This window comes from Mercenaria mercenaria, unplaced genomic scaffold (genome assembly GCF_021730395.1).
Source record: "Mercenaria mercenaria strain notata unplaced genomic scaffold, MADL_Memer_1 contig_2905, whole genome shotgun sequence".
Taxonomy (NCBI): Eukaryota; Metazoa; Mollusca; class Bivalvia; order Venerida; family Veneridae; genus Mercenaria; species Mercenaria mercenaria.
The window spans coordinates 722-14,734 of NW_026460995.1; the positions used below are offsets into that span (position 1 = coordinate 722).

At 33.8% G+C, this 14,013-nt stretch overlaps 2 protein-coding genes across 2 annotated transcripts; both read right to left on the reverse strand.

Annotated features, from left to right (window-relative positions):
- Positions 1–205: 205 nt before the first annotated feature.
- Positions 206–2,974, reverse strand: LOC128552557 (uncharacterized). Its single transcript, XM_053533606.1, has one exon. The coding sequence runs from the start codon at positions 2,761–2,763 to the stop codon at positions 1,105–1,107; it is 1,659 nt and encodes a 552-aa protein (XP_053389581.1). The 5' UTR covers positions 2,764–2,974; the 3' UTR covers positions 206–1,104.
- An 8,593-nt stretch (positions 2,975–11,567) lies between these two features.
- On the reverse strand, positions 11,568–14,013 carry LOC128552555 (uncharacterized). The gene has a single exon (XM_053533604.1). The coding sequence runs from the start codon at positions 13,817–13,819 to the stop codon at positions 12,158–12,160; it is 1,662 nt and encodes a 553-aa protein (XP_053389579.1). The 5' UTR covers positions 13,820–14,013; the 3' UTR covers positions 11,568–12,157.

Consider the following 14,013-nt stretch of genomic DNA (forward strand, 5'->3'; position numbering starts at 1 on the left):
AGTTTTTGTTGCAAAGCGGTGCTAAACCAAGACTAACAAACGGAATAAAACATGCAGGTATTTAAAGTAAGAACAAGGTGGTCAAAACTGTTACCTTTTAGTGATAGCAAACCAAGATAAAAGGCATATAGCTAACTAGATAGATATGAAATGAAGAAGACTATATTGTATATATTTTGAAATATTTACAAGGATGACAGGATGTTCAAAATATTTTTTATATTTGAAAACTAAATTTTACTATATGGTGGAATATTCCTGGATATACTGGAACATTAAGAGAAACACTTAAGAGAAACTATGCATCACCTCTCTTCGTCAAAATTCCAAGCTGTAGTAAGAAATTTGAGAGCATTTATAATGAAATGATACAAATCGCTTCAGAATCAAAGTGTAATCAAATGTCATTAGTGACGTTTTGATAGCTGATGATCTTCTTTTGTCACTTGCTTTCCATTTCATAAATAAAAGGTAATAAAGCAACACATTATTCACAACAGCTAAACAATAAGAGAGCAAATAAGCTATAGAAGGTAACATTAAATTGAAAATATCGGAAGCCACATCTTAATCAAGACATGCAGAATGTGATTCTTGTAACACATGATTTTTAGTTGAACCGCTATATTTTGGAGTCTTTAGGTAATTAAATAAGCCTAATTCTAAACAAGAAAGCAGAATTAGTCTATAATTACAAGCGAACGTATTTCGTTATAAAGCAGGAGAATCACGGCAACATCAAAATGACTTCTAAATTAATGCTAGAACGAGTTGAGTTTAAATTTAGAATATACAGTACAAGTTTAGTCAAAACACGTCAATTTTTGGTTCCCCATACGTTAACTTTTAGTAAATTTACTTGTTTAAAATATTCAGACAGCAAATTTCATTTGTATTATCGACAGACGATTAACAGATATGGGGAATGATCAATTATTTAGTTTCAATAATAAGACAGTGTTTTCACTATTTCAAGAATTTCATAGTACATGTATTTGGACATGAAAGTTATTCAGAAAATTTCTTTATTGGGTCGATAGTTTACATGTCTGAAGCATCCTGCAGTGTCTAATATTTACATTTTTGAACTTTGATTGTAACGCCCTACTTCAATTCATACACTTTCACTTTCTCAAGTTCTCCCACATAGAGTCTATTATCTGCGCCAGAATGGGTTATGCCTGTACCACGCACGTCGTCTAAGATAATTTGAACCTTGGTACAGTCCTTTGTCAACTGATGAAGGCCTCCGTTACTTCTTACATAGACAAAGTCCTCATTGTCTACTGTTATACCACAGGGATTTTGTAGATCCTTGTCCATGTAGGTTGCTGTCATCATGCCTTCCAAGGTCATACCGTGTACACGGTTATTGACATAGTTTGTTAAGTAAATGGTTTTCTTGTCAAAACTTGCAGCTATAGAAGGAAGGTAATTGTTGACACGTCTTATTGTCTTCAGAACATTTCCATGCATATCGAGTACTTTGATTTCATTGCCATGTAACACATAGACGAGTTGTGCAATAGTAACAAGATCGCAAGCTGACTCTGTAGTTGTTATCACGTTGCCTTTACTTAGCACACCGGACACTGATACAGTCAGAGTGAGAAGATTAGTCTGGAATTTAGGTGCATAAGATATCAATGGAACTATAATTTGATCGTTCTTGACATTTGTGACACTATAAACACAATCACAATCCAAACTAATTTCAGATGTTACTCCGCCATTTCTAGTATCAACTATCTTCACTGCTTTATTTTCACTGTCTGCAACAGCTAGGTAATGTCTCTGTACCACTGACATCCCTCTTATATATGGTTTTCCCTTGTCTTTGCAAGAGCTTACGTCAATCTCTGAAACAAGTTTTGCATTTAAAATTCTGCATATTTCAGTTGTGTTTTTCATTATTTCGTCTGTCTGTGTGGATTGTACTAGTGTATATCTTTGTACTTTGCTCTCTTCATATAGCATTTCAATCTGACTGCCAAAATTTTTAATTTCCGGTTCCGATCTTTTCATTTTTATGAACAGTTGACATTTCTGGCCGTTTTTTCTTTTTGTCTCTATGGCATTTTTCATTTTGTTTAGTTCATCATTTAAGATATTACATCTGTCTGACGCTGCTTTCAGTGTATCCTTGTTATTTTTGTCAATGTCTGCTATTTTTTTGTCCATTTCAGCCTCAAGATGGTCGAAAAACTTGTTTATCTCATCACGCTGCTTTTTAAGTTCTGCCTTTGCTTGCTTTTTCATTTCCTCTACTTCAGTCATTCTAGAATTAATTTTGTTCTTCTTTTCTTTCAGCAACGTAAGTTTTTCATCGAAATATTCAGCAAACTTTTTGAATTCCTCGTTGTTTTCTAGATCTATAACAATGTCCGGTACGTGGTCGACAGTTTGGCATTGGCGATGGTTTGTAGTGATACACGCACTACATCCAAGTGTGTCACATGACCGACAAAAGTATTCAGTAATCTTTGTTGGATGTTTAGAACACTTTTCTACGCACACATCAAGTACACCTGTACTTGCTACATCAACAGGCATATTTTTCTTATCCTGGAGCACATGGTGTTTGAACGCTTTAAATCTCCCGTGACTGTTATAACATTGTCCACACAGATACTCTGAACAGTCCACACAGAATCCTTCTGCTTCTATCTGTTTTCCATCACCAACGCAGGGTTCACAAAATATGTCCTTGATTTCGTCCGATGCGGCTATCACTGATTTACTGTAATCTCGCGATGTTGCCATATTTATAAAGTAATATTTATATTCTCAGTGCAGTATAAAATAACTAAGTCTATTTTGTTCATATACAATCAACTCCACAAAATAGTCAAGTTTTACCTTACGTAAATTTTATAATGTGTAAAGCGATCTCTTTTTATCAGTCCGTGGTTTACAAGAACGAAAATGTATATCAAACATACTCGTATTTATCGCTTTAATGAAAATGTCAATATCTTTCTGCATTCCACTTTATCCACACATCTGTATAACTATATTTTACTTCCTTGACGATATTGACTTCATGAACATAGGTAGACGTAATATTTCAAGCGTAATACTAGTCATTACATCTGTAATAGGAGAACATTTGTAAACAGATCTATGCATATGCCATGGTTTCTTTCTTTTTCTTTTATTTTCGACAAAGTGACCCAAAGGCATTAAAATGTAAATATATAACTAGAGAGACCATTTATCTCTGGATTCAGTTTTAAACAAATGTACAAAGTTAACTCGCAAATAAAGGTTACCGGCAAATAAAGACCGCATTCTGATTCTTCTTAAACGACATTTATATACCAATTTGACCGTGTTTGTAATTCCATTTATAAAGGATGACTTTGTTAAATAAATAAAACTTGTAGCACGTTTGATAAATAAGAAATTCAAGATGTTTAACAATTACATATACTAGTATTCTGTGTATTTATGCTAGAGCGAACATAGCGGCCCGGTCTTCTTGAATTCAATCCCCCCACTCCTCCAGCGCAAAAGAACTTAACATTCAGGTAAGGGCCCCGTACATGAGCTTTTTTAACACATGGGACACTAAAGAACTAGGGATGCTTCATCTTCATTATCTTACGGACTCTTTACGAAGAGTTATTAACAGTCTTGTAGAGGAGTCGCTAACACGGGCTATCGTTGACATGTACGCACCCACGCACACACGAACGCACGCTATGTATGCACGCGCTGATCGCAGTTTGAAGATCATTATTTGTGATGTCATATGCATGCGGATATTATACACTTAATGAAACTTTTAACGCCCACTGGCTTTCTTGACTGTCTATAGTGTATTCGTGACATTTTTCACACATTTAAAAACATATGTTGTAGCTATAACTTTGAAATGTAAACAAATGTAAAAATACTATGTTTTCATGTTATCTATTTGACGACCAAATCATGATATTAAAAGTCATATACAAACAATGTTTTACACATTATTGTCTTAAATTTACAAAGAAAGCAATTTCTTATGCGTTAAGAAAATTAGGGCTAAACTAAACTGACTTCTTTAATCGTTTTATACATTGGAGTCAAGTATGCTTTTATCTGTACAATTGCATTCTGTACTACCAAAGGGTCTTAGATCATATTTTATTCGAATGGGAATTTCAAAATTGAATATTATAGAACAAACAAGATGAACTGATTACAGGTTTTACATTTTACACTGGTACTGTCATACACGTATAGGACATATGGAGGAGATTCCATAAATATATTCTTTGGCAATATAAATTTTCACATCAGTTTATTTTTAATACCAGGGCGTACATCTGCCTACATGTATGCTTACCTAAGTGAGCGAATTGCATTATAACTTGAAAAAATGGAGGACATTTAATTTCCGAAATCGAAAATAGGATATAGGGGCCTACTTTACGCGGTCAGTGAGTTTTTATTCGTATAACTTATTCTATGACCTCTTTCTAGATATTTTAACTTTCCTCTGGTTTTGATTTCGTTGTCGTACAAAACAGTTATTGCACGAACAAATACGAGAACATTTTTTTTGACAACTTTCCGAAGGAAATAGCACTTCCGACATTCATTTCCTCAATCCGATGGCAATTGTTGTTCTTGTTCCAACTGTCATCTTATCGCAGACGACGTTATCTCCAGTTTTATTGTAGGGATAACGCATGTTTGATTGTGTTGTAATATCTGCAGACTCCCGAGGGATTGGTTGATGCCAAGGTCTGGTAGGGCGTATAGCAATAACGTATCTCAGAGAGATTCTGCAGATGCTATGAAACAAAATCAACATGCGCTAACGCTATTCTGGTATAAAAGTATAAAAAAAAGCTCTAAAAAGAATATATTGCCTATCAAGGTCATTAAGTGTTCATTTCAATGTGCTGTTTTATAACATTGTCGTCATTTCCATTGGAACTATCATTATACGTTATTATACGTTTACGCTCTGTCATGGAACACACACAAAGGGTGAGTAAAATGTAAAAATGTGAGGTAATAGCGCATGAGAGCTGGAATCTCTATGTTGACACACGTTTACTAGTATCACTGTTAATACTTTTGCTTTGGTGAGGAGAACCTTAATCACATTTTGTTTCATATGGTATTAGATCTATATTCGGTTTAGCAAGAAATGCGCTAGATCTGGTGAAATACTGAGAAATAATAATTCCACATTTTACAAAAGTACTTACTTTCATTGCATTTATTTTCGAAACATAAATTAATTTTTTCACTGAATTGAAGCCTGCAAGTGATAATTTTGAAGTCTAAATTAAAGAAAAGAAAGAAGAGGAGCGGTGGTCTAGTGGAAAAGGTGTCGGCCGCTCAATCCAGGGGTCGTGGGTTCGAGCCCCACTGGGGTCACGACCATGACTTCTCATATGACACCAGTACTGGTTTTTCCAGGAAGCGGACTCGATAGTGGTTCCAATAAGCTTGAAGCTTAGATCACAATCGAGCTAAAACAAGTAAGTATAAACTAAAGAAAAGAAAACACACTAATGTTAGAAAAGTATGAAGAATGCATGATATAAAATAAATATCTGCAAAGTTGGACTGGCTAATTGTATCTTTTGTTTCGTGTATCGGATGGCCCAAGGACGGGCTATAAGAGTTCTATATGCCAGCCGCGGAGGCACAAAATTTTATAACATTGAGACAAGTCTATAAAACATAAAATACTCAGTAATCGATAATGATATTTTATTAATAACTATTAAGCTCAGCTATCTGTTTTTCTTTTCTTTTACATCATTTCTCTTCTGCGTCACTGACGCAGTTAATAATGCATTTTGATATTTAAAAACTAGAGACAAAATTTGTTATACATAGATAAAGTCAAAATCATCAAATTCCTCCGTCGACTGTTTCAGTTTGCATTTACTGTTACAGAAGAAAATGTTTATTGAACGCAAAAATGTGAATACATTTTCTCCTAGATTCATTTTTCGCCTTTTGTTAAATATCATGAAAATTTCTGTTCTCGCAAGTGAATACTTTGCAAGAAAAAATCAATTGAATAAAGTGTCTATATGTGTTTTTCTGCTGTGCAATGTAACTCTATTTTCTAGACGACTGTTTTAACCCTGTGCTGTCATTTTCCAATAATTTTTAAACCTTTTTCAACTGTTATAATTGCTAAATATGTATGGGTACAATGGGACCAGAAGCAGGGAAAATGACACCAGAAGCGCGGAAAATGAGATCGGAAGCGGGGAAAACAATACATTATGATGTGCACTAAAATTTTAATCAGTGCTGCCATCTCATTCTGCATATGATATGTCTTCATTTTCCAGGACAATAGTTTTCTTCTGAAAGTACTCTGTTAATTAGCCATCAAATACTTATTTACTTTGTAATAAAAATTATTAAAGCAGTTGATATATTCAATGTGTAAGTAATGTATTAGCAAATTTAACTCGCAAAAGATTCTGTTAAGGACACTGGAAGCGTCTGTCCTTTCGGCACATACTTACACCTGAGTACTTTTGACGTAAAATTTGAACCAGTTCGAGTGGGGATTTCTACTTTCTTCACTTTGCTGGGATGCACACACATGTTGGATATGAATGCCATAATTGCATAATCAGATTCGCTTATGGAACTGTAACTATATTTGTGATGTTTTAAGGGGTGGTAGATTTTCATCCCGTGATATGAAGTCAACTCTCCAGAAAAGTAATTTTCATTTTTATGTTACAAAGTTCATCAAGTTTCTTTTGATGTCTTACAAATCTTTTAAAATATATCATTTATCATGAGGTGACCAATCATAAATATTTTCTCAGTGTAATTCATCTATCAAGCGGTTAAGAAATGACGCAAAGCATAAATAATTATCATAAGATTACTAAATTTTCAACATCAACCTATCCACAGTTCAAAAGTCAATATCGTACTCGGGTATGAAATGTTTAAATAGTCCATTCTGTGTTCAGTCAAGGCGCATCAACAGCACAGTAATGTCAGTGTCATTCATTTCAGACTGAATGTGAGTTAGTTAACACAGGCTGAATGAAAATCCATACAAAAGAATGGCACAAAGTTTAATTTGACCACATTGTTAAAACTATTCCCTGTCTAAGACGAACATTTGTTGGGGCTTCAGAAACATTCTTAGTTGATATTGTTGTGTACATCAAGATGTATAACCAAATGACAATTAACTCAACGTATATCTTTCTTCAAGTATCCAAACTGTCGTGAAAAACAATTTCTGTATTCTCAATAAGAAACTTCAACACCTACGGGAAGGGCGTTTATGTCTTAGTTCAAACCCTTCCATATTACGGTTTTCTCGATTGTTTAAACCACATTTCCAAAAGTAGCGTCATGTTATTGTCGTGAAATAATTCCGATGACGTTCAGATAAAAAATGAGTATTGGAAAGATGACTTATCCCTCCCCATGTCCGCAACTTTTGAAAGCGTGCCTGTGTCATTCTAGTTTGTGACCTCGAAACACTTGTTCTAATATTGCTGTTGCCTGCTCCAAATCCGTCGATGTATATTTGACCGTGGAGTAAATTTATTTGGCAACAAACTGCGTCTAGAAAAAAGAGCGATACACAGCCACAAAATTGGTAATTTCCCTGGCATATTGTTTATTTTTATCACCGCCAGTAACTGAACCAAAGACAAAATCTTCTATTAGTACCATTTGTTTGAAATAGTGTGTGATAAAAACAACTAGAGTAAGATGGTGAGCCTTTTTATCAAGCTACACCTGCTTCCTTATCTCGAAGGGAATCAATGATAATCCTCATAGATGGTAAGCAAAAGGTTATGGACTGCAGTGTCCAAATCGTAAGCTTCTGGCCTGAGTGTAGCTTTTCAACTGAAAAAAAAACGTAACTTTAATAATGCCTTCAGAGATATCTTCATGACACTTAGAAAAAAATACACGTAGGCAATGTATTCGTAGCCTAAAGACAAGAACATGTAGTTACAAATTTATATAAAAAGTGACATCATTTCTTTTCTGAGATGAAGTAGTTTTAACATTTCCATTAAATATTGTTCTATGCTTTTTATCATAGTTTTGTGTCTGTGTCTCGTAATGTATTTGAAAAGTTTTAAGGTTCATATTGCTGTTTCCGTCAAATATCATCAATTTAATCGAAACTTTCTGTATAATACAAATACATTTTTAAAAGAAATATAGCAATTAGAGCTGTAATATGAATATCTTCCGTTAAAATATTTTATCATTAAATATTGATTTAAATGTAGAAAATCATCCTTGACTAACACGTTTAATTTGACAAAATGTTTAAAGTCTATGTGTAAGTTTTGTGATATCTAGTGACAGCCATTATTTGTTTCAACGGCATTACATATCTAGTCTGTATTTACTAATAACTGTATTAGTGTGCAGTAGTGACAGACATTGTTTTTTCAGCGCTCACCTTCTTACACTACCAAGTTAGATAATAGCTTTAAATCAGTAGAAATTATTGCCCAGATTTGACATAAAAATTTTGTTTGAAATTTATGCATTAACATAATAAATTTTTGTTTGTAAGAAAATTTGATAAAATAACGCATGGTTGCTAGACTGTAAGTTGTGGCCCTTGTTTGACTTAGAAATTATCAAATAACTGCGCTCTTCTTTGGAGTGGTTTAAGAACTTTGACATGTCATGGTTTGCGTCTTTGAACTCGCTTATGTGATAAATTTTGCATTTTGACGATTAAAGGCAAAGAAACTGTCTGCTTCTTGAGCTATATGAATTTTAGATTTCTTTCGTTCTCATCCCTACATTTTACTGTGAAGGATACGATGAAATTCGATATTTTTGCAGAGGACTTAATTTTGTAATTAAGTCAAACTATGGAAAAAATCCGAACAAACAAGTAAAATTCCTATTCAGTTTTATGTTCAAAAGTTGAGATCCGCGAATTTATATCCTAAGGAAATAATCGTATTGACCAAAACCACAGACTTTCATAACCATGGAATTTAATAAATGATGTCACAATATTAGGCCTAACAAAAACAAGGCAAAAACTAAAACTGTCTATTTCCAGGTTCCGTATTTAGACTGGCCAAAAAGGCCAAAAATCAGAGAGGCTGTGGAACCTGCTGGGGAAACAAAGGACTCTACCTTATCTGATCTTAAGCAGGGAGAGGTTTAGGAGTCAGAAATGTTTTAGCATACTTCACATAATGTGAAAGTGCTTGAGAGATTGTTTATGGTTTTGTTGTTAACAAGATTCTAGTTCATTTGATCTTTGGCGTAATTCCAAGAAGAGGTATAGATTGTCATATTATAGAGGGTGTTTGAAGTTTTTAATTGTGAAATGCCCATGATGAAAGAAATTCCTCGAGGAATAAAATTTGCAAAACTCAGTACTGGTATGTTTTAGCTGCCCGACCCTTACACATATCTTACATGCGAAAAGTATTCCAACCTGCAGTATGGAAATAAAGAAATTTATTAAGTCCAATTAAATTTCTTTTTATAATTCTTAAAACACCCTCTCTACCTACACTTTTTAACTTTTGCTTGTTAGAATTGAGTATATACATAATTGAAAGTAACAAGCGTTATTATGTTTTATCTTATGCCAGTTGATGAAATACTACGTTTTATGTGTGAAATATAATACATATTTTGCACACTGTGAACAATGTAGTTTTTTTTGCTTATTTCTTGGTTTGTTTTTCATCAATAAGTATAAAACAAAGAGAAGATTCTTTATTTTTTATAGATATGGAATATCTCAATCTCTTCAAATGCGTCAAAACGCCATCACATCAAATTAGGATACCAACATTACAAGTAATATATTTGTTTTAACAGTGCGTTTTTAAGATATGTTTCTTCTGTTAACTCCTAAATTACCTAAAATATATATTACACCATCCATGTAACTACTGTTTTAGATGGAATTTCAATAAAACACACAATATTATCAATTTGGCATTCATACGATCATAAAGCGGATATGAGCAGTCATTCCTGTGAGTAAAAATCAAGTTTTATAAAAAGTACTTTTTGAATTTCAGAACTAATAGGTTACCGGTATGAGGAAATATTCAAAACCAAACCAGTTAGCTCAATGGGAAGAACACATATCTATGAATCATAGGGTCTTGAGTCGGCTATCTGGATGAGGCCTTTGTTCTCCATGACGATTCGATAAAGACGTTGTATCTGAAGTCATTCGACTTCCACCTGTTTAATACAGAGAACTTAGCACAGAACAGATTAGTTCTGCCACAGAATCCAGGAACACTAGTTAGCTTAACCGCACTACGTTACATGACTGAATTTTTAATGCAAAGCGGTTCCAAACCAAGAAAATATGCAGGTATTTAAAGTAAGAACTTTAGATTTAAACCTTTTACAAGGTTGTCAAAACTTATATTTTACTGATAACAAACCAAGATACTGGAAATATATTTACCTAGATAGATATGAAATGAAGAAGAGTATTGTATTCATTTTGAAATATTTACAAGGATGACAGAATGTACAAACTATTTTTTAATATTTGAAATTGTACAGACAAAAACTGAATTTTACTTTAAGGTGGAATATTCCTGGATATACTGGAACATTAAGAAAAATACTAAGAGAAACTATGCATCAGTCATAACAAATAAAGATTTAATATCAATTAAATTACCTATCAAAGGCTATTTTTAAGGCAGGGCCTTTCTTTGTCAAAATTCCAAACTGTAGTAAGAAACTTGAGAGCATTTATAATGAAATGATACAAATTGCTTCAGAATCAGTGTATTCAAATGTCATTCATAAAAAATAAAGTGCCTTTTGGATAGCCGATGATCTTTTGTCATTTGCTTTCCATGTTAAAATAATAGGTAATAAAGCAACACATTATTCACAACAGCTAACCAACAAGAGAGCAAACATGCTATGGAAGGTAACATTAAAGTGAAAATATCAGAAGCCACACTGTAATCAAGACATGCAAAGTGTAATTCTTGTAACACTGCTGCCTCAAATTGTGTCAAGTTCATATTTTTGAGACAATTCGTCATGAATTTAGATTTGGATTTTAACCAACCCATTCAGTTTTACTATAATAGAACACTGTTTAAGCCAGTGCTAGGGATATGAGGGCAGTTTCGCATTTATTACATATAATAAATAAACAGACATAATGAAAACAAGTTTGATATCACTTTGTTTGGTTGTGTTATTTGCTTCCAAAGGATAATCTTAAAGAAATTATATTTACTATCACAAAACTAGTCTATAAGTGCCGTGTGATGGTTGTAAAGAGAGAAAAGCCACATTCAAACAACACTTCACAGGGAAAAAGGGATAAGTCACGTTTAAGGACGTATGCTAGAATTTGGTGCGAAAATTTTCCCAATAACAGAATTTCTTTAAACTTTGGATATTGAAGGACAATCATCTAAGAAACAAAAAAATGCAATAAAAATCATAGGTCACCGGTATCGAAAAAGAGTTATCTGCCCTTGAAAACGGCATTTCCCCCCAAAATGACATTTTCAAGGGCAGATAACTCTTTTTCGAATCCGGTGACCTATGATTTTTATTGCATTTTTTTGTTTCTTAGATGATTGTCCTTCAATATCCAAAGTTTAAAGAAATTCTGTTATTGGGAAAATTTTCGCCCATCTCATATACAGGAAATTCTAGCGTACGCCTTTAAATGTATTTAATTACACGGCGACGTAGCACGTGAATGATTATTAAGAGAATTAAATAAACTAATGCACAATTAGTCTATAATGACATTGAGCAAACGGATTTCGTTATAAGGCAGGAAAATCACAACAAAATTACTTCAACGTTAGAACGAGGTGAATTTAAGTTTAGAATATACAGTACAAGTTTAGTCAAAACTCGTCAATTTTTGGTTCACCTTACGGTTATTTTACTTGTTTGAAATATTCAAACAGCAAATTTCATTTTCATTATCGACAGAAGATTAACAGATATGGGGAATTATCAAATATTTAGTTTCAATAATAAGATACTGCTTTCACTATTTCAAGAATTTCATAGTATTTTAACTTGAAAGTGTTATAGATCGACATGTCCTATTATTCAGAAATCTTCTTTATTGGGTCGATAGTATACATGTCTGAAGCATCCTGCAGAGGGTCTAATATTTACATTTTTGAACTTTGATTGTAACGTACTACTTCAGTTCATACACTTTCACTTTCTCAAGTTCTCCCACATAGAGTCTATTATCTGCATCAGAATGGGTTATGACTCTACTAAGCACGTCGTCTGAGATAATTTGAACCTTAGTACAGTCCTTTGTCAATTGATGAATGCCTCCCTTACTTCTTACATAAACAAAGCCCTCGTCGTCTACTGTTACACCAAAGGGTTTATCTAGATCCTTATCCTTGTAGGTTGCTGTGATCTTGCATTCCACGGTGGTCATACTCGTTACACTGTTATTGAAATAGTCTGTTAAGTACATGGTTTTCTTGTCAGGACTTGCAGCTATGGAAGGAAGGAAACTGCAGTCACAACCTATTGTTTTCAGAACATTTCCATGCATATCGAGCACTATCATTTCATCGCGATGTAACACATAGAGATGTTGTGCAATGCCAACAACATCGTAAGTCGGTCTTTCTGTTGTTATCACGTTACCTTTACTTAGCACACCAGACGCTGATACAGTCAGTGTGAGAAGATTACTCTGGTATTCAGGTTCATGAGATGTCAGTGAAACTACAATTTGCCCGCTCTTGGCATTTGTGACTGTCCCAACATAATCACAATCTAAAGTTATTTCAGACGTTACTCTGCCATTTCTTGTATCTATTATTTTCACTGCTTTGTTGCTACTGTCTGTAACAGTAAGGTAATGTCCTTGTACCACTGACATCCCTTCTATACGTGGTTTTATCTTGTCTTTGCAAGAGCTTACATCAATCTCTGAAACAAGTTTTGCAGTTAACATTCTGCATATTTCAGTTGTGTTTTTCATTATTTCCTCTATCTGTGTGGATTGTACTAGTTTATATCTTTGTACCTTGCTCGCTTCATATAGCATTTCAAACTGACTGTCAAGCTTTTTAATTTCCGGTTTCGATCTTTTCATTTTTATGAAGAGTTCACATTTTTGCCCATTTTTTCTGTTTGTCTCGACAGCAGTTTTCATTTTGTTTAATTCATCATTTATGATATTACACCTGTCTGATGCTGCTTTTAGTGTATCCTTGTTATTTTTGTCAATGCTCGTTATCTTCTTGTCCATTTCGGCCTCAAGGTGGTCGAAAAACTTGTTAATCTCATCACGCTGCTTTTTAAGCTCTGCCTTTGCATGCTTTTTCATGTCCTGTACTTCTGTTTTTCTTGAATTAATTTTGTCCTTTCTTTCTTTTAGCAACGTATGTTTTTTATCGAAATATTCAGCAAACTTTTGGAATTCCTCGTGTTTTTCTAGGTCAACAACAATGTCCGGCACGTGGTCGACATTTTGGCATACGCGATGGTTTGTAGTGATGCACGCACTACATCCAAGTGTGTCACATGACCGACAAAAGTATTCAGTAACCTTTGATGGATGTTTAGAACACTTTTCTACGCACACATCAAGTACACCTGTTCTTGCTACATCAACAGGCATATTTTTCTTATCCTGGAGCACATGGTGTTTGAACGCTTTAAATCTCCCGTGACTGTTATAACATTGTCCACACAGATACTCTGAACAGTCCACGCAGAATCCTTCTGCTTCTATCTGTTTTCCATCACCAACACAGGGTTCACAAAATATGTCCTTGATTTCGTCCGATGCGGCTATCACTGATTTACTGTAATCTCGCGATGTTGCCATATTTATAAAGTAATATTTATATTCTCAGTGCAGTATAAAGTAACTAAATATATTTTGTTCATACACATTTAACTCTGCAAAATAGCTAATAGTCTTCTTACATGAAATTTACAATGTGTAAATCCGTCTCTTTTTATCAGCCGAACGAAAAGTTTTATTACATATAATATACTCTTATTTATCACTATTATCAA

Excerpts from the sequence above, each read along its gene's own strand:
- LOC128552557 (XM_053533606.1), bottom strand. The coding sequence starts at position 2,763 with ATGGCAACATCGCGAGATTACAGTAAATCAGTGATAGCCGCATCGGAC.
- LOC128552555 (XM_053533604.1), bottom strand. The coding sequence starts at position 13,819 with ATGGCAACATCGCGAGATTACAGTAAATCAGTGATAGCCGCATCGGAC.